We start from the raw sequence: 21825 nt of genomic DNA on the forward strand, positions 1-21825 counted from the left end.
TGCAATAGCTTGTGACCGGACAAGTGAAAGAGTCATTGAGTTCATTACAGCTGAATTGTCTTTTTGCAAGGTCAGCTAATACGGTTGGAAAAAACAGACTGTAATTTGTAATGTGGTTTCCCACACGAAGAAGAGCTGGTGTGCCTGAAAATCTCCTCTGCGTTTATTTTCATACCGTATAAATTATCTGAATGAAATGAAAGATACATTGCCTCTCACATTCTTCTCTCTTATTCTTGTTGACACCACTATTAATTTTTTTCCCTTGACATTTCCTTTTCCTAGCCTGAGACACTGCCTCTCCCTGAGAAAATACATTCAAAAGCCTATCCTGGACCTGGAAACAAAGCACAAAAGCAATTGTTACTACAGTACATTACTAGGTTCATTACTAGACCACTGCTCCCTCCGAGGTGAGGGGAAGGGACCGAAGATCCGGGGACAGAGGTTACACCACAAAGACAAACATTGCTGAGTGTTCTCCAGTGCGGTCAAGCCCCCTTAAAAAACCCAATCCAGGGGTATGGTGTAGTTCATGGTGCCTCAGCGAGGGAGTGCAGCTCCATGGGGACCTACTGAGAAACTGCAGGGAAGTTTGGACTGTTCCTCTTACTAACCTATGGGTCAAGCTGGGTTTGTTAAAAGAAGAACATAATGTGTAGCTCCCCAGCTTTCCTTTAAGCATCCATAGTCGCTTCCCAGAGTGCTTGTGAACAGGAAAGTCGTACTCTTAAGGGCACCTGTAGAGAGTGGTTTAACTTTCCTGGGCTTCAGGATGGGAATCAATCTAAATGTCTTGAACAATTTAGTTATAGTGAACATGGCCTGTTGTTCTGCCTGCAGCTGCCAGCAGTTGTTTAATGTACAGAAAAACACAAAGATTATGAACCATAAAGCCTACTGGGCAATGAGTGGATTGAGAGCAGCCCTGTGGAGAAGGACTTGGGGGTGTTGGTTGACAAGAAGCTCAACGTGATCCAGCCACGTGCACTTGCAGCCCTGAAAGCCAACCATATCCTGGGCTGCATCCAGAGCAGCGTGGCGAGCAGGTCGAGCAGGTGATTCTGCCCCTCTGCCCCCTCTGGTGAGACCCCACCTGCAGTGCTGTGTCCAGCTCTGGGGCCCCCAGGAGAAGAAGGACATGGACCTGTTGGAGCAAGACCAGAGGAGGCCACAAAGATGATCGGGGGCTGGAGCACCTCCCCTGTGAGGACAGGCTGAGAGAGTTGGGGTTGTCCAGCCTGGAGAAGAGAAGGCTCCAGGGGGACCTTATAGCAGCCTCCCAGTAATTAAAGGGGGCTACAGGAAAGGTGGGGAGGGACTCTTGATCAGGGGGTGTAGTGACAGGACAAGGGGTAATGATTTCAAACTGAAAGAGGGGAGATTTAGATTAGATATTAGGAAGAAGTTCTTCCCTGTGAGGGTGGTGAGGCCCTGGCACAGGCTGCCCAGAGCAGCCGTGGCTGCCCCCTCCCTGGCAGTGCTCAAGCCCAGGTTGGATGGGGCTGGGAGCGACCTGGTCTGGTGGGAGGTGTCCCTGCCCAGGGCAGGGGGTTGGAACTGGGTGATCTTTAAGGTCCTTTCCAACCCAAACCATTCTGTGATTCTGTGATATTCAGTGGAGCTGTAACAAAGGCAGCCATTTACAAAGACGTCTCACTTCTCTGTGGCTTTCTCTGCAGTAATTTCATCTCTTATAACCTGCTCAAGGAAAGACTCGGTTAAAAATAGCAGGAGAAGATGAGCATTATTCCGTTTCACAAATGTGGACACATTTGCATGTCTTCTGCACAATGGTTCAGCAAAACCTAATTCTGTTGGGGGCTGAGGGGGCTGTATTACACTGTTACTGAAATCACTGGAAGAAATTATCTGTCAGAGACTAAGGTTTGGTAGATGATATGGTAGATATCACATTCCTAAAGGGCCCACTTTCAATTCATCACTAATTATCACTTTTGGTCATAAATGATCAGCGAATGATAAGGCAGTACTATCCTGAGCAATATCCTTTTTCTTCTCCAGAAAGCACAAAAAGACTGAATCTCTTCGTAAATACAAACTTAATCCTAGACCACTGAGTCATGACAAAAATTTCCATTTAAAACCCAGTCTCTTGGTAAGGAAAAGAAAGAAGTGTCATCCCTGACTCATTATTCCCCCCCTACACTTGTGGTTCTTCAACATCACCAGATTGCCAAGCCCTGGCATAGCTGTGACACCCAGTACCACATCAGTTCATGGCCCTTGGGAGACAGAAGATGCTTGTGACAAGCTCACTGGGGATCCTTGGAGTTGGTGCTCACTCTTGCTGTGGAAAAGGAGGCCTTTCTGGAGACGATTCCTCATCTTCTGCCATGCCAGCTCTCAGTCAGCTTAGTTATTTCTATGGTAGAGATAAAAAACCTTTCAGATACCTACTGCCAAAGTTAACTGTAACAAACGCATCTCTGTCACACGTAGGTTGGGTGTAGAGGTGGGCTCGCAATGTCCTTTGCAACTAAACAGGGTGGTTCTTGACTGTAAGTCAGACTGGACAGAAATTCAGTGGAAACAGCACTGTTCATAGTTGTGACACAGACTGCGGGATTTGCAGCAGTTCCTTATTTTGCCTTGCCTGTGCTGAAAAACGAGTATCTAGTCTTGCATAGTCCTGCCTCACCTTGGAGGTGTCCCTCAAAAGAGCACTAAGAGTTGGTCCCTGCCCAGCAGTGTCACCACTAGCGGTTTGATCTGCAGCTGCACTGCCAGCCACGGCTGTTCCCAGCCCCTCCCTGGGAACTCTCTGAGCTCAGTCATGCCCCAGCCGTGGTGACCAACAGTGCAGCTCCACAGCCATCTCAGCTTCAACCAGTCTGCACCAGGGCTCCGCACGCCAGCCCTCCCTCTCTACCCTGACAGCACCGTCCTGCCCTCCCTGGCCACCAGCACACATGTACTGAACTGGGTCAAGGAGCTCATCAGGGAGCAGCGAGGGTCAACAGCTCCCTAAGAGACAGGTGCCAGGCTGGACACCATGGCCAACAGGGCACGGGCAATGCCTGTCCCACCACCCTGGCATGGGGCAAGCAGGGCAGACCCAGGGCCTGCAGCCAGATCCCACTGAGAGCCCAGATCACCCATCAGATTCATGGAGAAAAGGCAAGCCTGAGGTCAAGCGGGGAAGTCAACCTAGGAGTCAGGGTTGGGATCAGGCCTGGTGCAGGTAACCAGCATCAGACATAGCCCAGTGACGGCTGGTGAGATCCACAGTGATGAGGCAGGTCTGAGGTCAAGATGGGAGGTCAGCCTGTGGGTCAAGGACTGGATCAATAGGCTCCATGGGCAAACACAGGCAAGGCTATGGCTGGGCTGGAGATGGGCACTCCTACAGCAGCTGAGGCAGGCACTGCAGGGTCCCTCTCAAGCGGTTTATACTTTTGCGTACCTATTTGCCAGTTTTACAGTGCAAGTTTGTTCATGTGTATTCACTGAGACAAAGATCTAATTCTCTTTCAGGTACACAAGTTATCACAGACACACGAAAACGTTGCTGTGAAGGCATGGCTGGATGTCTTGAGTCCAACAGCCCAACTGAAGCAAGATTGTCACATCAGATCAGGTGAGCCATGGCTTTGGCTGTGCTGGAAATCTTGGAAATCTTGGATGGAGATCAGACACAGCCAGTCTGGGTCACCTGTTGCAGACTGCACGACCCTCCTGATGAGGATGTTCCCCATGTCCAGTCAAAACCTTCCAAGCCACCATTTGTGGCCACTGCCCCTTGCTATATCAGCTGACACCAGCAAGGAGAATACGGCTCTGTCATCTCTGCAGCCACCCCACAGGCAGTTGCATGTTATTACTGGATTTTACTTCCTCTTTGCCCACTTCTGCTCAAAGGCCACGTTCTCTGGTCTCTTGACCATCCTGGCTGCTGTCTGCAGGACCCCAGTCCAGGTCTTCCACATCATTTGTCACTGGGGACCCTGGACAGGACCGAAAGTTGCGGATATATTGCAAACCTGCAGTGGTAAGAAAAACTTCTCTACACAAAGTTAGATCAGTAGAGTCGTCCTTTATAAATTATGCGCACCGGGGACATGGGATCCTTCCCAAAGATGTCCGCCCGCACGATGCAGTCAATAAATATTGATATATTAAATTCATACGTATCCAGTCTATACAATGCATATTCATTATCATCCTCTCAATGATTGGTTCTTCTTCTCTCGCTTCTGATGCAAATTAGCGTGCAGCCTCTGTCATCGTCTTGTATCGTTCCCTTGTGAGTAGGGGGTATAATTTGGGTAGGTGGTCCGTGAGTCAGAGGTCTCGACCACTCCTCGAATGGACCGTGTTTGGTCAAGGAACATGTCCTTGGCTCGTAGGCTCTTGGCTCGTACCTACTTCGGTCACAATTCAAAGATTATACACAATGAGTACCGTAATAAATCCTGTCTAACCACTAACAGATCATTGGTTAATGAATACCTCAGGTCTGGGACTTTACAGGGGTATGCCAGCAGCATTGGCAGTACAGAATTTATTTTCTATTTGATGATTTATTCCATTTGAGACTTATTTTCCCCAAATAATCATTAGTCTCTCCTACTAATATCCATTAATTAGAATTCTTGATATTCAAATCAAAATGGGAAAAGTAAGGGGATTTCCGAGCAGTATCCTAAAATCCTCAATCTGGTGGTTTCTGCAACAGGCACACCAGCACCAGCTCCAAGAGGGAATAACAACTCCCTGCAACGCGCTGGTCGCGCTTCTCTTCAGGGAGCCCAGGCCGTACCGGGGCTGATTTAGGGCCGGAGCTCGCTGGTGGATGGAGGACCCGTTCCAGTGCCCACGGGCGCGGCCCAGCCGTCCCGCCGGGGCGGGCCGGGGGAGCCCCTCCCTGCTTCCCGGCAGCGGGCTGCGGCCAGCGCCGCGCACCCGCCCCGCCTCCCAGCTGCGTTGTGAAAACGCGCTTTCTGCGCCCCCCGCACACCCCCAGCGACGAGGAGGCCCCGCGGGCCCCCCCGGCCCCCCCGCCCGCAGCGACCCCCGGCCCCGCGGGGGCGGGCACCGGGCGGCCCCGCCCCGCCCCGGCGGAGGGGAAGGGGCAGGCGGGGCGGCCATGGCGGGGCGGCTGTGGCGGCTCTGCAACCTCCTCATGGCCGCCTTCTTCGGGCTGGCGGCCGCCGTGCAGGTGAGGGCGGGGCCGCCCGGGCTGGGGGCGGCGGGCGGCCCCGCTCCCCTCCGCTGCCCTCCCGCGGGGCGCGGCCCCGGCCCCGGCCCCGGCCGGGGTGGTGGTGGCGGCGGCTGCGGGGCTCAGTGCGCGCCCCCTCGCTGCAGGTGAACGACCCCGACGCCGCGCTGTGGACGGTGAGTACGGGCCCCCCTTCCCCGCCGGGCGGACGGAGCGGGGCGGGCGCGGGAGGCAGGCGCCGGGGGCGGCCCTTCTGCTGCGGCGCCTTCCTGAGGGCGTCCCCGGTGGCCCCAGCCCGGCTCCGCCGCGCCCATCGTCCCGGCGGCTGCTGCGAACCGGGGCCGCCGGGGGAATCCCGCTCCCTGCTTCGAGCTGAAGAGCAGCGGGGCGCCGGGAAGGCAACGTCTCCGCTGCAGCGGCGGCTGAAATCCGCCCGTGCGTCCAGGATCTTCCTTGTTCCACCCCGGGTTGGCACCTGCCCCCTGCAAAGCGGCGGGTCCCTGGGCAGAAGCGCCCCACGCTCCTCCTGCCCTTGCCCGGGACCCCCTGACCGGGCCACCTCCCGTCTCCGTCGCCACCTCCGCTGGCCTTCAAGCACCAGCCCGACCGCCCTCTGCCGCCCCCCGGCCTCCAGGGACGCCTGTAGAGACACCCCCTCCCCTCCCCGCTTTGTCCGCCCGTGCTCGGGCGCACGAACACCCGGCGGCTCCGGCCCGGTGGGCGCAGGGCCTGCAGCCGGGGGGCGAGGGGGGGCGTCTCTGCCCGCTACAGGGGCTGCTGGGCGGGCAGGGGCTGTCCCCTGCGCGTCCCTTGTGCAGGGGGACAGCCCTTGTGCGGGCGAGCCCAGCTGACGGCGGCAGGGCTGGGCTGCGGCACCCAAGGGTGCTCCTGCTCCCAGGGGAACTGCCCAGCGCAGGAGGCGGGTTTGGGGGGCCTGAGGGGGTTGTGTGTCCCGTAGGGGCTTTCCCTGGGGGGTCAAGATGCAGCGCAAGGGGCTCCGCAACGGGCTGGTTGGGCAGCAAGGACTCGGTCACCCAGAGGCTGAGGAACAAGGGCTGGCACTCGGCTGCTGGCCCGGGGGTTTGGGGGGTGGGGAAGGGGAGCACCAGCAGCGCCAGGGCGCTGGCGGCCGGGCAGAGGCACTGGTGTGGGTGGGTGCTGTCCTGCTGAGCATTGCTGCAGAGTAGGTTCGTTTCATTAACAGGTTGTCTACTCAGTGCCAGCTGCCCTGACCCTGCTTGTCAGCGTTAACCCTTCAGTAACAGGTAAGACTGTGCAAAACAGCCTCTGCCCAAAATTTGCCCCCCAAAGGTGTTTGTTCTTTTTTGTTTATTGAATCACAGGTTAAGACCAGGCTGCGTCCTGCTGCCTTTTGAGGGCAAAACCCTCTGGGACCTGCTTCTACCAAAGCTGCTCATTGTTTTAGTGGTGGGACATGCTGCAGGTGAAGAAGAGGAGCCCTGCCTGCAGGCCTGCTGCTGGGCTGGTCTCACCTTTGCACCCCAGTTCCAGCGCTCGAAGCCCAAGTTGAGCACAAGCCTGGGAGCACGCTCTGAACCCGGCTCTGGTGTTGACATTAGTGTATTAATTCACTTTGCTTCCTTGTAATCTGCATTTTTGCTTATCTACCTCAGAAGAGCGGTTGAGCTCTGCACAGTCCTTTGAAAGAGCTAAAGGTCCTGCTCGGTATCGAGTGTTGCGCCTGCCCCACAGAGCGCACGGGCTGTGCGGGGGACGTTCAGAGGCTTCGGTGCAGTGGCTGAGTTTCCAAAGGCATATGCTAAGGGAGCTTGTGCCACACCACGTGTTGAGAGAATCACTCAGATCAGATTTGGTCCAGGACTCCAGAAAATAGTTCATTTTCTGTATTTTCATCCAGTAGAAATGATTTTAAAACAACAGTTTATATACACAAAGTGACTGTGTCTGCTCTGGATGAGTACTTATTCTGAATAAACTAAAACCACACTTCCACCATAAAAGAAAATCATCAAGGGTGCATGCTGTTGTCACAAATCACCTCATTGCAGTCTCTCAACATTCTGGCTACGGTGAGCATTTAAAGTGGCAGCATTTATAAAGCCAAAACCCGGGAGGGCTGGTTGCCTGTGGTTAGGAACATTTCAGGGGAGGTTTGTTTGTGACAGGCGTAGCTTCAACATAATGGCACGTTAAACTCACAAGTAGGTTTTCGTTACTTGTGGCGAGAACTGCGGAAAATAAACATTACAATAGCACAACTATCATATAACTGGACGTTTATGTAAGTTTACCAAGGGATGTTTGCCACTCGAGTCTGGAAGACCCAGATTCTGCCTCTACTGAGCTGCAGTAAGTTCAGACAAATGGGGAACGTTGGGTCGCGCTGAGCTCTTGAATTTTGGCAGCTCATCATCTTTAATGATTGCCTGGAGGGGTCAGTGCCCAGAAAAGATTGCTTTTAACTTTATGGATTTTTGCTGTTGACATTACTGAGAGCAGAGAAGTGCCCGTGTCGTTTGCTCACCTCTCCCCCACGAGCCCCCCAGGAGTAGACATGGAAAACCACAAGAATTTGTGGGCCCCTTCAGGTATTTCACATCATCTGTACTTCTCTGCTTAAAAACATCAGTCCCCAGGCAGAGATGTCACCAGTGTTGCTCATCCTCACAGGCAAAACCTCAGGCAGAAGCTTATTAGGGAGCGTGTGTGGTGGTCGCTTGGTGCCCCTGACGGCTGTCCAGGAGCTGGGGCTCGCTCCCCTGGACTCCGGTGGTCCTCTGGGGTCCTGCTGAGCACCCGGACATGGCTGTGAGCCCCGGAAAGGCCATTCCTCCTGCTTAGGAGACCTTTCATTGTAATCGGCCTTGTGATTTTTTCCCATGCATGTTGAATGCTGGAGCCTGTTCTATTTGCTGGAGGGAATAGGAAACCATTTTCATTGAGGTGCTGCTGCCGAGACGTTCCATTTGTAGGAAAGCAAGCCCCAAGGCCACTAGCGTTTGTTTTCGACAGCACTTTTTAGATTACTCTCGTCATAAAGATGCTGGTATTAATTCTGTCTTCCTGCCTAAAATGTGTGTGTTTGCTGGAATCATCTTTTTTTAGCAGCTCAGTTGCTTTTTGATTTATAGGGTTTACTTCATGCTACATCACAGTTGCTGGCAGTCTGTTTTTTTCCTCAGATAATGGTGCGTGGAGGAGCCTCTCTGACCTTCATTCTGCTGGTTGTATTTTTGGGACCATTGCCTTGGCTTGCTCTTTGTTTGCTTACACTCAAGGAAACATTTTGCACGAAGAGGAAGGCAGGTGAGCACTGATTTTTACTTTCCTCTGCACGAATTAAGCATGACAGGCCGTCTCTTTCTGGCGGTCACCTTGCTAAACCTTATTTGCTGGGCTGTAGCGTGAGTGCTGTTGATCCAGGGGAATCCACCAAGGAGGCGGGGCCATAGTGCTCCAAACCAGCGACTTGTTGGACAAAGAGCTAAAGGGATCGCTAATAGTCACGATTGCTCGCCTGATTGTGGCAGTTAGATTTAATTGGGGGCAGTTCTGGCTTTCAAAGACCAGGGCACTAGCATGGTGAAGCAGCTTTGTGTTCTCTTGGTGGAGATGTAGGAATGGGAATTAATTAATGTTTTAAAAACTCTTGATGTGGCACCATGTGCGCGTTTGTCTGGCAAGGGCTGCCGAGTCCTCTGAACTGCTGGGGACTGAGGGGGCGGGAGGATTTCTCCCCTGGACACGCGGCTGTTGCCTGAAGGAGATGCTTGCACAGGGTTGAGGTGAAGCCCTGGCAGCTACTGCGGCTGTTCACAGTCTGGAAAACTGTGGTGTCGCTTTGCTCTGTGTGAATGAGGGAAATGTGCTGTGGAGTGTAAGTTTAGCAGTGGCACACAAAGTGGAAGTAGGAATTTCTGCAGCCGCGTATCTGGGTCACGTGTGTTTGTAGAATTGTGGTGGGAAGCAAAGCTACTCCGTGTCCATAGCTTTGTAATTGTAATCCTAGTAAAATACGTTGAACTTCTCCAAAGGAGCAGACACTACTGTTTTGGAGGCAAAATTTGTTTTTTTTAGAAGTAAACATCTGCTTGCATTATTTTCTGATCTGTTATTTGTTTGGCTTTTTAGAGAGTTGTTTGGTCTGGTGATTATTACAATATGGATGAGTCTCTGTCGCAGTTCAGCAAAGTAAGGGTTTTTTGTTTGTTGTTTTGGTTTTTTTTTTTAAATCTGTTCATATGTTTGCATTTAGTGACTAGCCTCTTGGAAAACACAGTTGATTCTGGCTGCTTGCTTTTCTGCTTCCTGTCACTGTCTTAACCTTCTCAGATACCTAAGCAGTAGTAGCTGGTGCTACAGCCAGTAGGATCTTGCACAGATCAAGTCTGGGGGGCGGACAGTAAAGCTACACAGAGCTTTTTTCCTGCTCCCTCTGCCATAACGGCCAGGGGACACGGCCAGGGGACACTCCCTTTGCGTAAGGACAGCACGCCCCTGCTGTGGAACGGCGCAGTGAGTGCTGGCCACAGCTGCTGATGCACTGCAAACGCATTTCTGCCATGGCTCCCAATTTACAGAACTGTCTGTCTGGTCTGTGCTGGTGTCTGCTGCATCCACTGGAGCAGGTGGGTGATGCAGGCAGAGCTGGCAGAAGGCTCTGGGTGGCTGCTCAGCTGCAGTGGCTCCACACTTTTCCCCTCCAGCCTCCTCAGAGGATTGTGCTACAGCAGTTTTGCTGAATTCCTGTGAGCTGGGAGCATGAAAAATCCCCATCTGCCAAAAAGTACCTTTGTGCTGGGAAAACACCTCACATGCTCTGGGCAAGCAGGGTGCTTTTTTTTTCTTTTTTAAATTTCACCTCGTTTACGTAGCCTGAGGTGGCACAAAGACTTTCTCGTGGCATGTGGTGCCTCTCCGGGAAGGGACTCTGCTGATGCATCCAGAGGAGCTACATTAAAGTGGCCAACGGCTCTCTGCTGTCCTTCCACCTGCAGCCAGGTGTGAATGTTTCGTAGCAGTCTGACTGGAAGGAGTCTGTTGCGTTTGCTTCTTTATAGGAGTCCACTGGGTGGAGTTCGCTTGATTGCCGCAGTCGTGGTTGCCCTCTTCCCCTTTGTTTCGTGGCTGTACATCTACGTGAACCAGGAGGTGCGAGCATCTTGGCCAACGCACTGTAAAACAGTGATTTAATGGGTGGGAGAAAGTATAGAATAAATACTCTGACCTTACTTGCCTTTGCTTTTGGCTCTTAATGAAAAGTTAGTAGTTTGATAGGACCCAAGAATGCCTGGCTGCTTCCAGCAGGGCAGTTTGGGAGTTGTTAAAAAAACTGAGGAACATTGTCAAATCCAAGCAGTGTTCTACGGAAACCGTTGTTCAGCTGGCTTCTTCATACATTTACAAAGCACTGTTGATTTAACGCATGTTCTAATGGTATATTCAAGATACCGTGGCATCCCTGGATTGCTCTCCAACCACCTTGTACTCTGGGAAATCTACTAATCTGTAACGTAAGGGAAAATTAAAGCAAACACTTTGTTTCAATAAATGACTATTTACAACCATAAAACTTCCAGATGTCTGCCTGGATAGTCCATTGAGACTAACTGAAAAACTGAGCAGTCTCTATTTCTGTTCCTATGCTAAAATCGTATGTAGCATACATCTGAATAAATACTTTTGCTATTAACTGAAAATTACTGATTTTACAGAGTAAAAATACTATTTTTCTAAAGACAATTCAATGAAAGCTTCTGTACGTTTTATTTTCTGTGAGATGCATCCTCAAGACTGCCAGCAGCAGATGTCACCATCACAACTCTGCTTCTCACAGAGGTTGTTCCTGAAAAGCAGCACCCATGCAGCAGCCCAGCGGCAGCAAGCGTGTCCCACTGGCGCTAATCCTGGAGAAGGAGGCGCAGTTGAATACACCGGACAAACGAGCTGGCTGGGAGCGAGCCGGAGCAGATCCAGATGCAGCACAGCAATGTGCTTTAGATCCTTCCCCATCAGGGTGCTTCTCTTAGCGTTGCTGCAGGCTCATGCAGCTGGGTACAGGTAGATCCCAGCGGGTGTATCTGCGGCACTACCTGATGTAGCATAGATGGTCTCCATTTTCCTGGGGCTTAGCTTTTTTTGAAGATTACTTTAGTTTTTTAAAGCAATGTTAAGACTGCATTAGGCTACAGGGTGGACTAGTTCTGCCAGACAGGAAACATTACTGTAATGTTAAAAAAAAAAAAAAAAATAGAAATGTGTCTGGGCGGGTGTAATTCTGCATGCTTTAATTCTGACTGATACAAAAAGTGGGGTTTTTTGGGTAATATTCATAATATGGTTTGCATTTTGTCACAGTAAGTAACAATCCAGTCAGGATTGGGTGTTTCAAGTCAACATTCTGCATTCAAGTATATTTATTTCAAACATGGTTACTGGCCTTCTCTATTCTCCATGAAGAAAGCAGGTCTGTTTTATTACAGAAACGTAATTTCTAAAATTCTGTATCCAAGAGAAAAATGTTTAAGTTAAAGCTATAAGGATCAGCCATCCACATCTTTCTATAAGCAAATAATCAGCTGAATCCCCTGCTTTTTTGTCCAAGTACTTCCTGAAGAAGAGCCATCTGTATGTGCTTACCATTTTCAGAAATGCATAACTCTGTCTGAAATTCTGCCCCTTCCCTTTAGTATCATTTTATCTTCACAGACATAAATAGTTCCAAAGGCATTGCTTTCCGGTGGAGTTTCAATAACCCCCTCCAAAGTCAGATGATGAACTCCGTGAGAGTCTAAACAATAGCCACCATCATGCAGGTGCCCTGCAAGAAAGCAAACCACGCACTGATGGGAGTGTATAACCGAAAGGGCATCTTTGTAATTCCACGCTAGGCAAACTCGGTCTGAAGCATCTGGATGAATGGGCAGATGACCTGCAGACAAGAGGGAAGAGGGGAAGAAGCAGGAGTTACTTTGAGTGTAACCAAACTCTGCCTTCCTTGCTGGGAAGTTCAGACATCAAACTGTATACAGAGAGCTCACCCAAATGTGAGACATGGCTGCTGTTCTCCTACTGCAGAGGTTACAGGTTACATGTGTACCTCAGTGGAGCTACAAAGCTGCTACATATTTTCCTCAGCTTACACACATTGGGTACATAACTTTTTTTGCATATATCCCCATATATCTCCCATATCCACCTACCCATAACTACAACTTTTTCTTGGTTTTCATCAGAGAATTTGAGGACTTCATTGAACCAGTCCAGCTGGGCTTGGCTAAATCCTCCGTTAAACTCTACAAACTGAGGTTCTTCGAGTCCTGCAATGAAGAAGGAGGTTAGGCATCGGTGCATACACCTCTTGTGGCTCCCGTCTTTCTTGCCTTACAAAAGCCTGCTTATGATAGATGGTTTACTCTTACCACTTTTTTTTTTTAATTATTTCTTGGATCGAAACTCCAGCCTCCATGGACAAATGAGAGAAAACTATTGGTTGGTGTTTTCGGGGTCACACTGCATGCACATGATTCCCACCCTTGAGCCCACTCCCCCGCCCCCAGCATGGGATAGGGTGGGCATCACTTGATGCTCTGCAATAGTAGCTGCACCAAGAGATGCCTTTTGTTCTGATACTGCAGGGCACACAGCACAACACAAACCCATCCCAAAAGCACCAGAGCAGCATGACGGCTATGGGGAGCATCACTTGTGCGTGCCTAGAGACCCACTGACTGGCTCTCAGCCGACAGCAGAGGCAGAGGAGGTGGGCAGAAATGGGGCACATGCCTCAGCCCCCTGGTGACCTGATGTCAGCCACGGGAGCTGGCTTATCGCTCTGGGAAGCAGAGGTTCAGCCACTCACGCCCCCTGCTGAAGGGTCGATCCCGGGGGTACCTGCGGGGCTGTTGAGGTTGTCGTTGGGGTTCTTCTCCCGCAGCAGCCGCAGGGCCTCCTGGTAGCGGGGGCTGTCCGGCTCCCTGCCCAGGATGCTCAGGTCGTAGGTGTCAAGCACGACGACACGGAACCGCGTAGCCGGGCTGAAGTGGTAGGCCTGGCAGTCCTCGGCTGCTGGGCCGGCCGTGGCCCCCGCGGGACGGCTGTTGAGGCCGCTGCGTGCCAGGCGGGCCCGGCTGAAGTTATAGAACTCGTGGTTGCCCCACGCGTGATGCACCGGCACCGGCAGCCGCCCCAGCGCTGCCAGCACCTGCTCCAGGGCACCCTCGGCCTCGCCGCTGCAGGCGTTGAGGCCGTCGATGCTGTCACCCAGCTGCAGCACGAAGGCCACCGGAGGCCTCTCGCTGGCCCACGCTTCCACGGCGTCCCGCAGCAGACTGAGGCTCTGCCGATAATACCGCCGCCGGTACCCGCCGAAGTTGTAGCCGTCCTCCGCGTCCGCGTACTGGATGTCCGCGATGACCCCGAAGGAGAAGAGCGGTGCCGCCGCCATGGCGGCCGCGCCCGGGTGAGGGGGCGGAAGGGGCGGGCACGGAAGAGCGGGTGACAAGATGGCGGCGGCCGCGGTGCGGGGCTGGCGGGCGGCGCTCTGCTGGCGGCTGCCGGGCGCGGTGGTGAAGGGCCGCGCGGTGCTGCCCGCGCCCGGCAGCCGCCCGCTCTCCCGCCTGCCTCCGGGCCGCGGCCCGCAGGGGGGCGCGCAGAGGAGGGTGAGTGGGCGAGGGGGAGACGGAGCTGCGTCCCTCCTCGGCGGGGGAGCCCGGGGCGGGGGGGGGCGGGCCGCGCCGTCCCCCCTTTTCAGTCACTGAACAGCTTCTCCTTAACAGCTGGTGTCGTGGCGGTCGCTGGCGGCCACCTTCGTGCTGTGCGGGGGGCTGCTCGCCGCCATGAAGAAGGTGAAGCGGCGGAAGGAGGAGGGTGAGTGCGCCGGGGGGAGCGGGCCCTTCCCGCCTCGGGGGGGCCGCGCTGCCTCGGCCGGACCGGGCCGGGGCTGGCAGCGGGCGGCCGGGCAGGAGGAGCGGCAGCAGCAGCGACGTGTCTCGTGTTCAGAGGATGCGGGGTTTGCGTTCGGATGCATTTTACCCACTTTGGCATCCCGCTGAGTCACCTCGTGCTTCGCGCGGTGCCGCTTCGTGGAATCACGGCGTGGTTGGGGCTGGAAGGGACCGTAAAGGCCATCTCGTCCCGCCCCAGTGCCACGGGCAGGGACATCTCCCGCTAGTGCCTCGTCTTTGTGCCTGTGTGTATGTAAGTGCCGCAGAAAGTGTTCAGAAATTCAAAAGGAACTTAAAGGTTAAGCACTTTAAAATTTTAAGTAACGCTTTTGCTGTCGGAGTGGTTGTGTTTGACGCACCCCGCAGCCGGGCGGCGAGCGTGGAAACGCCGGAGGTGGCGTTTTCTGTGCGCGGCGGTTTCCCTCTGTGTGGGGGGGGTGTGTGTGTGTTTCCATGTCCTGCAGCAACTGCCCGTGCGTTTCGTTTTCATGTTTTTAGTGTTGAAAATCAGAGATACTGCAGCTTTTAGGATGTGTTCAGTTTGTAAAGGATACTGACTTTTCTGTTTCACACAAAGCCAGGTACCCATCTTTCTCTTTTTTTTTGTTTTCCTTTTTTTTTTTTTTTTTTAAAATCAAAATATAATCGGATGACAATGAAAGAAGTTACTATGTTTCAAAGGAATTTAGTGATGCATTTGATTTTGCCCCAAATGGAATGCTTTTTGGAAATCTTGTCCACGTTGGTCTTCTGCGTGATGGGCACAAGATCTCAACGTTCAGCACCCTGGGCCGTGGCTCTGCGAGGCTGCCTGACTCTCGACTGCTTCTGAGGCTCACATGGGAAGCGGTGTGGATTGTGGCCTGGATGTGTTTGATCCCCTCTTGTTTTTTGTAGAGCTGGAGAAGGAACGAAACCGAGGCATTGGAAAGCCCCTGCTAGGAGGGCCCTTCTCGCTCGTCAGCCATGAGGGACAGCCCAAGACCAGCAAGGACTACATCGGCCAGTGGGTGCTGATCTATTTTGGCTTCACACACTGCCCTGACATTTGTCCTGATGAACTGGAGAAGATGATTGAAGTGGTAGATGAAATTGGTACGAGAATCCAGTTGACATAGTGGCCCTTTTTATGGGAAGGCCAGGTGTATTGTGGTAAAATATCGCAAATGGTAGTAACATGATATTTTTTAAAAAAATGCTGTAGACTGCTGTTTGGTAGTTGAATTAATTGCCGAGTGATACGTACATCAAGCTGCCTATCGCTAGGATCTGGTGCTTAGAGCACGACAGCACTGATCTTTCATAACAGGGGACTTCTTGGTAATAAAACTTTATGGTGGCAGGTTACAGGGAATGGTGCCGTTGCATCGTATTTTTCCCAAGAAGTGGTTGTGGGGTGTATTCAGGTTTTTTTTCCCCTATATTTTATTCATTCTGAGAACAAATCTCTGCGAGTGTCTCTTCTCAAAGTGATTGTTCTATGGAATGGAGGTTGGGGGAAGGCTGTGTGATGGAGGTGGTTTGCTCAGCCTGCAGGCCCTGAAGGTTACAGAGCGGGAGAAGAGGAAATGGGCAGGTGGGAGGACAGACCAAAGTGAAGAAAATACAGTGGCGGCTGTGGCTGGAGCATGAGGGAAAGAGCCTGAACCGTGTCTTCACACGTCCTCCCTCTCCGCCACCACAGCTGTGCTTTCGTCGTATTGACCGTTCTGCTTTGGCGTGGGCGTCACACTGTGGCATTTTCTGCATGAGAGCAAATTTGTCATCCCTCCAAAGCAGGGCAGGGTCCAAGCTGGGAGGCTGGAAGTGTAGCTGCACCCAGCACAGGTACAGAGCCTTAGATTTCACAGCATTTGCTTCATTTGCAAATGACGTAAATGAAACTGCACAAAATGGCCTTTTTTTGTTACTTGGGTGGGCTTGGATTGGTGTGAGCTGATTTGATTGGCTGTGAGCTTGTTTGAAGGGAGGTGACAAATGATTTTTTGTCTCAGAAAAATAATAATTGTTAATGTCACAGATAGAATTCCATCTTTGCCTAATCTGACTCCGCTCTTCATCACCATTGATCCTGAGAGGGACAACGAAGAAGCCATTGCCAGATATGTCAGAGGTATTACTGTTTTCTTCCTCAGTGTCTTACAGCATGTAATACAGCGCACTGAAAGGGAGGATCTTGATGGCATTCTTTTCACTAACATGTCTAAATGTCTCCTTTCAATCTAGAATTTTCTCCGAAGCTGGTCGGATTGACTGGTAGCAAGGCACAGATTGACCAGGTGGCCAAAGCTTACCGTGTGTACTACAGTGAGGGGCCCAAAGATGAAGACGATGATTACATAGTAAGTAAATGTAGGGATTTGGCCTAGTGAAGGACTTGGGATTAGAGCAGCATGTAGGTTTTAAAAGCAGAAGGCAGCTGTTGCAGGCTGTGCTGAAGTCCTCCGTGACAGAGCCCCCTTGCACCGATGTGTTAAGCTGTGTTTCAGAGGCCTTGGTCAGAATCAAGGTGCCGCCTTACAAGCTCAAAACCTCACTGACACCTTCTAAAAATGTACAGTCCCAGGCCTGCATACGGAATAGCACATGACCTAGCAAGCCTGGCAGTATTTGAACTTTTCTCTGTTTGTTTTTGTCTGGCTGTTTTCCTATGGGCTCCAAAGTGAAAGTGGAACTGGAAAATTAAGGCAATAGGAAGAGGGAGAAATGAGAGGTGAAAGTGAAGTAACAAGGCATTCCCTGTCAAACTGCCACCAAGGAGTGGGGTCTTCCTGACAAGAGACTTGGATGACGGGCAGTCTGCCTGCAGATACTGCCTGGTTCTTCCTCCTGTGTCAAATGACCTGGAAGAGAGAGCCTGTTAATGCTAAAGTAAGTGGGAATAAAATAGATAAAGTGATAGCGTGAAGGGGGAAACTGAGGTTTGAGTAAGGCTAAACGGGATAGTCAATATCTTACTCTGTGGACGTGAATAGAACTGGCTGTAGGGCTCGGAGCTGCTGCCAGGGCCTTCGTGACTTGCTGCATCCTGAGCAGACTGGAAGAATAAAGTAGGTACGAGCGATATGACGAGTGAGGATGCACTTTGTATGATCTTGATTTTTTTTTTTTTTTTTTAATTCATTACAAGAACTAGGGGCATCAGAGAAAACTAAAAACAGGTTGAAAAGGAAAGGTGATGGTTCTTGTTGTGATGGACACGTGAGAAGTGGAATCGCTCGCTACAGATGCAAATGGTAGAAGTTTATGGGAGTCCAGAGGGAGTCTGGTTGTTCGTATTTGGAAAAAACAGTCTGTTGAGGATTATGAAATGTGCAGAAATCTTGCCTAGTTCAGGAAGCCTGTAAACTAAAAAAGTTTGTAAGCTGGGAGGTAATAGAGGAAGACAGCATAATTTTGGTGCTGGTTTTATACTCTTTAAAGCAACTGTTGTTGGCCACTATTTGAGGTAGGATGCTGAGGCAGATTGGTTTAGGTCTAATCCAGTGTTGTCTGTTCTTAATCTGTTTTCTAAAGCCACCTGACTGCAGCAAATAAATTATACATGTGGACAAAAAGAATGGTGGAACAAAAAAGTGGTGTGTAAAAAGAAATAGCAAGAGCAGCGCATGATGTCAGTAAAGAGAAGATGGAATCCCACTGGTGATGGGCACTGCTCTATATTACTAAAAGGGTTGTGAAGTGGGAAATCAAGAACTTGTTTTCATTTAAAGTGTCAACTCAATAGCTACAGAATTCTGTGTCTAAGATACTATATTTGAATGGAGAGAAGCTTGCTGGAGAAATTAAAGACCAGTTTAAATCAATTTAGTATCCGAAATCAATCTAAAGATACTGCTTAAAATCAGGTTTATAAAAGGGGGCTGGTGGAAATGCAAGAATAGGTTATAGGAACAGAAATGGCAAAGGATGCTTGCTCAGGAATGGGGAAAAATCAGTAGAATCTGACAGTAAATGGGTGAACTGAAGTTGCAGAGGGGTGGTGAAAAGAGGCCAGAAAAGCTGCAGGAGCAGTGCTCCTTATGAAGTCAACCACACGTGGATTCTAGCAAACCATACCTGGGTTGCGGTGTGGTCATGAAGGGAAAGTGCAGGGGTTTGGCCAAGGGAAGCAGAGATGACAGCAGCTCCAAGGGAGGCTGGAGGGTGAAACCGAACCAGAGAATGTGGCTACAGATGCTGTGAAGTAGGAGAAAGTATTTGGGCTCCAGGGAGAATACCACTGGTCTGTGCTAGGGTTCCAAGTCTGAAGGAAGGGGAGGGCAGTGAGGAAGAAAGGCCAGCGAACTGGGAGCAGGAGAGCAGCCTGGGAGCCCCAGGCGTGGTGCCAAGAAGGAAGAGTAGTATAGCAGCATGTCTTCAGGGTCTGTCAGAGGCTCTTGGCTGTGAGAGGCAGTGAGCTGGTTTGTGTTCAGAGCAGGAGGGCCCGAGGACACAGGTCTCGGAAACAAAACAGAAAGAGGGTAGCAGCAGCAGCAGACCTGGGCAGGAGAGCTTGAGGCTGGTTTTGTGCGTATCTGAGACTTCTCCAGGTAATTGCTACTCCGTCATTTCTTCCAGAAAGTTTATTTTTTTCCTCATTGTGTCTTGCACGGACCTGTTGTGCCAGGTGGCGATTAGGACTGACGTTTGTGTGGGAGCGGGTTCTGTTTCCTCTGCAGGCTGCGGGGAGGTGTGGGAAGGGGAAGAGGTCCACTACAGCGAATTAAGCCTTGCTTCTTGTTTTGACTAGAAAAAAGCATTGAGATGGGCATTTAGAAATTATGATTTCTAAACATCTGCTTGAATTTTTCAAGTGTTACTTGAATATTACTAGTTCCTGTTTATTTAATCTCAATTTTATAATTCTCAGTATCAGAGTATCCAATTTACTTGTTTTATTCTGTGGTTTACAAGATTACATTGAACCTCAAGGGATGATCTTATGTGTGTACAGTGGGAACAGTGCAGGCTTCAGGCACAGCTTGAAAAACAGTGGCCACTCCATCCTGACTGTGTTTAATCTTCCATAGGCCAGGGAGTTAAGATGCACTGAGCAGGCTACCCTGATTTTTTTTTTTTTTTTTTGCTAGTTTCCATTTGAAGGATCTAAGTTGTGATTCAGATTCCTTAAAAAAATTTTCTCCTACGAGTTGATTTTGTGCTCTTATCTTGAACATTTGAAAGTAGAGTAAAATATTTGAATTAAACCTGCTTCAAAAAAATGTTGAGAAACATTCTTCCAATGACAGGAATGCCATTAAGTTTATTGCATCCTTTTTGTGTGTTGTACTGGAAATGTTTATGGGATTTCAGACGCAGTTGTACTCTCAGTGCATAAGTACATTTAGGTTCAGTTTCTTCAGCAGCAGTGAGATGATGTGGTCACTTGAGCGGATTCATGGCCTCCATTTTCAGTATTTTGTGTCTTTGCTCACAAAGGTGGTGTCACAGTTAGATACAGACAGTACTTGCAGTGGCATTTTAAATAAATTCGCAGTGGAGTTAATTTTTATGTAAATCAAATTGGAACAGCTCGAAAAGCAATTGTTCCTTTGAACATTTTGTCACGTTGTTGCAGTTGGGCAGTAGAGGGAGCCCCTTTCCAGCGCACGTGTTTCCCTCTGCGCCAGCTCCTCTGCCTGCAGCTCCCGTATCCCGATGATGCGCTTGGTCCCGTTGTTTGTACTGACAGTGGACTTGGTTTAATGAAATACCTCTGTTTATATTGGATTTACATCATATTAGCAGCAGGAGCTTGAATACCTTGGGGGGGTTGTGGAGCATCATGAGAAGCAGAGGGAAACTGGAAACGGTGAGAGAGAAAGGCGTTTAGCCGGCAGGTTTGCCCCAGCCTTGTCTGTGCTGCAGGAAGGGTGCCAGCAGCTTAGGGAAGACTTGTCTGCTTAAAGTATTCCTTCACACATTCTGAGTATGGAACTAGTTTCCTCCATCTATTTTCTTGGGTAAAACCAGGGGAGGTCGCTGAGGTGAAGCTTTAGCTTCTTGTTGGGAAGTCTTGTAGACAGCTGAACCAAAGGCTGAATGGGATGCTGTTGCTGCTGACTGAGATGTACGGGGTGTTCCAGTGTTTGAAGGGTGGCTACAAAGAAGATGGAGACTCCCTTTTTACGTGGAGTCACATGGAAATGATGAGAGGTAATGGGTACAAGTTGCTCATGGGGAGATTCTGACTGGACACAAGAGGAAAGTTTTTCACAATGAGAACAATCAGCCGTTGGAATGATCTCCCCAGGGAAGCAGTGGATTCCCCAGCATTGGACACTTGTAAGATTTGGCAGGGCAGGGTGCCGGGCCATCTTGTCTAGACCGTGCTTTTGCCAAGAAGCATTGGACCAGATGGTCCTTCAGGTCCCTTCCAACCGGGTGTTCTATGGTTCTGTGATCTTTTTTACCAAGCCATGATATGCTCTTTTTGCAGGTGGATCACACAATAATAATGTACCTCCTCGGGCCAGATGGTGACTTCGTGGACTATTATGGCCAGAATAAGAGGAGCACTGAGATTTCTGCTTCTATTACTGCACACATGAGAAAATACAGGTCCTAAACCACAAGGTCTTCAAAGATTGATATGGACATCACCTGTAGGTTTGGCTGTAATTGGGCATTGGAGTTAAAGCAGAAGCATACAAGTGTAATGTCCTGTCACCACATGCCTCCTTTCTTCCAAATAAGAAAGGCAATCATACTTCTGTAAAATACCATTATCAAAAGTCTCTATGGAGCCTTCTCCATGGACACTGCAGCAAGATCTAGGCTACAGAGTGAAGTTTGGGACTTCTCTGAAACGTTGGGAGCAAAAAATGGAAAACGCTTTTCATTTGGGAGGAACGGGTGTATCGCTGGTAAAACTAGTTGGTATCTCTTGGCAAGACATCAGCGAAGGGCGGTCCCTGCAGGAGGGTGATTACTGGATGAAAAGCCGTGTGGGCCATGGCATTCCCAGAGGAGCCTTGCCCTCTTTTTTTTCTGCACTGTTTTGCCTTCTGGGAGAGGCAGTTACAACATTAAAAGCAGGAGAGTCTTCAGAGTACTTCTTCATAAGGTTAAGGAGGTGAAGAGCAGTGGAAGCATCAGCAGCTTCCACGCATGAGACCAGCCCTGTAATGTGCCTGATCTTTTTCTTCATTTGAATGCAGAACTGAAATGAAATGGTTTTTTCTTGGTTATTTTTTGAGGTGGGCGCTCTTAACTTATAAGGAAATGAATAATGGATTGCAAATAGATTTTTCTTTTGGTCTAAGTGATTTTATGCTTAGTTGGCCTGATTGTACTATCCTGAATAGTGAAGTGGGGAGGATGAAGGGGGTCTGTGTCCATGCATAGGGCTGTCAATCACAAATTTTATTCAGTGCAGCATTTGAAAATAAAGATTACTTTGTATAAGCTTTTTTTTTTTTTTACCCTGGTTGGGTTTGACTAGAATATCAGAACTTTGTATGCTGGTCAAGCTTCGTGTCCTTGCTCTGTTTTATTCCTTTTTAGAAAGCAGTGTTTACCTACAGTAGTGCAAACCATAAGCTGACTGGGCTTTCTTAAGGTAGCTGAACCCCACAGAATGGCCCATAGGAGACAAACCAGAAAAGTTTGCGGTGCAAGTCCCAGAGCGTTTCAAACTGAACACAAGTGTTCCTGCTGGTAGCGCTGGCGTTCTTCTCAGTGTGGGGCTTGGAAAAGAATATTCCTGTCTGAGGGAAGGTGCGATGTCTGTGG

The 21825-nt window shown here is 50.2% G+C and overlaps 3 protein-coding genes across 6 annotated transcripts; 2 read left to right on the forward strand and 1 right to left on the reverse strand.

Annotated features, from left to right (window-relative positions):
- Positions 1-5110: 5110 nt before the first annotated feature.
- TMEM220 (transmembrane protein 220) lies at positions 5111-10357 on the forward strand. 3 transcript variants are annotated; one of them, XM_086473647.1, is made up of 6 exons: positions 5111-5199; positions 5250-5358; positions 6387-6447; positions 8347-8470; positions 9296-9355; positions 10225-10357. In XM_086473647.1, the coding sequence occupies exons 1-6, from the start codon at positions 5111-5113 to the stop codon at positions 10355-10357; spliced, it is 576 nt and encodes a 191-aa protein (XP_086329773.1). The 3 variants fall into 3 exon arrangements, with proteins under 3 accessions (XP_086329773.1, XP_086329774.1, XP_086329775.1); XM_086473648.1 differs by having other exon boundaries at positions 5111-5182; positions 5329-5358; XM_086473649.1 differs by lacking the exons at positions 5250-5358; positions 9296-9355 and having other exon boundaries at positions 5111-5182.
- ADPRM (ADP-ribose/CDP-alcohol diphosphatase, manganese dependent) lies at positions 10304-13625 on the reverse strand. Of its 2 annotated transcripts, XM_086473651.1 has the most exons (4): positions 13058-13625; positions 12367-12483; positions 11804-12095; positions 10304-10338 (listed from the first exon to the last, which is right to left on the reverse strand). In XM_086473651.1, the coding sequence occupies exons 1-3, from the start codon at positions 13608-13610 to the stop codon at positions 11809-11811; spliced, it is 957 nt and encodes a 318-aa protein (XP_086329777.1). In that variant the 5' UTR covers positions 13611-13625; the 3' UTR covers positions 10304-10338; positions 11804-11808. The 2 variants fall into 2 exon arrangements, with proteins under 2 accessions (XP_086329777.1, XP_086329776.1); XM_086473650.1 differs by lacking the exon at positions 10304-10338 and having other exon boundaries at positions 11455-12095.
- A 43-nt stretch (positions 13626-13668) lies between these two features.
- SCO1 (synthesis of cytochrome C oxidase 1) lies at positions 13669-21498 on the forward strand. The gene is made up of 6 exons (XM_086473639.1): positions 13669-13824; positions 13942-14032; positions 15007-15204; positions 16130-16222; positions 16336-16451; positions 20531-21498. Exons 1-6 carry the CDS (start codon positions 13669-13671, stop codon positions 20657-20659), a joined length of 783 nt encoding a protein of 260 aa, XP_086329765.1. The 3' UTR covers positions 20660-21498.
- The last annotated feature ends 327 nt before the right edge of the window (positions 21499-21825 follow it).

Source organism: Leptosomus discolor, chromosome 15 (assembly GCF_034619465.1).
Source record: "Leptosomus discolor isolate bLepDis1 chromosome 15, bLepDis1.hap2, whole genome shotgun sequence".
NCBI lineage: Eukaryota > Metazoa > Chordata > Aves > Leptosomiformes > Leptosomidae > Leptosomus > Leptosomus discolor.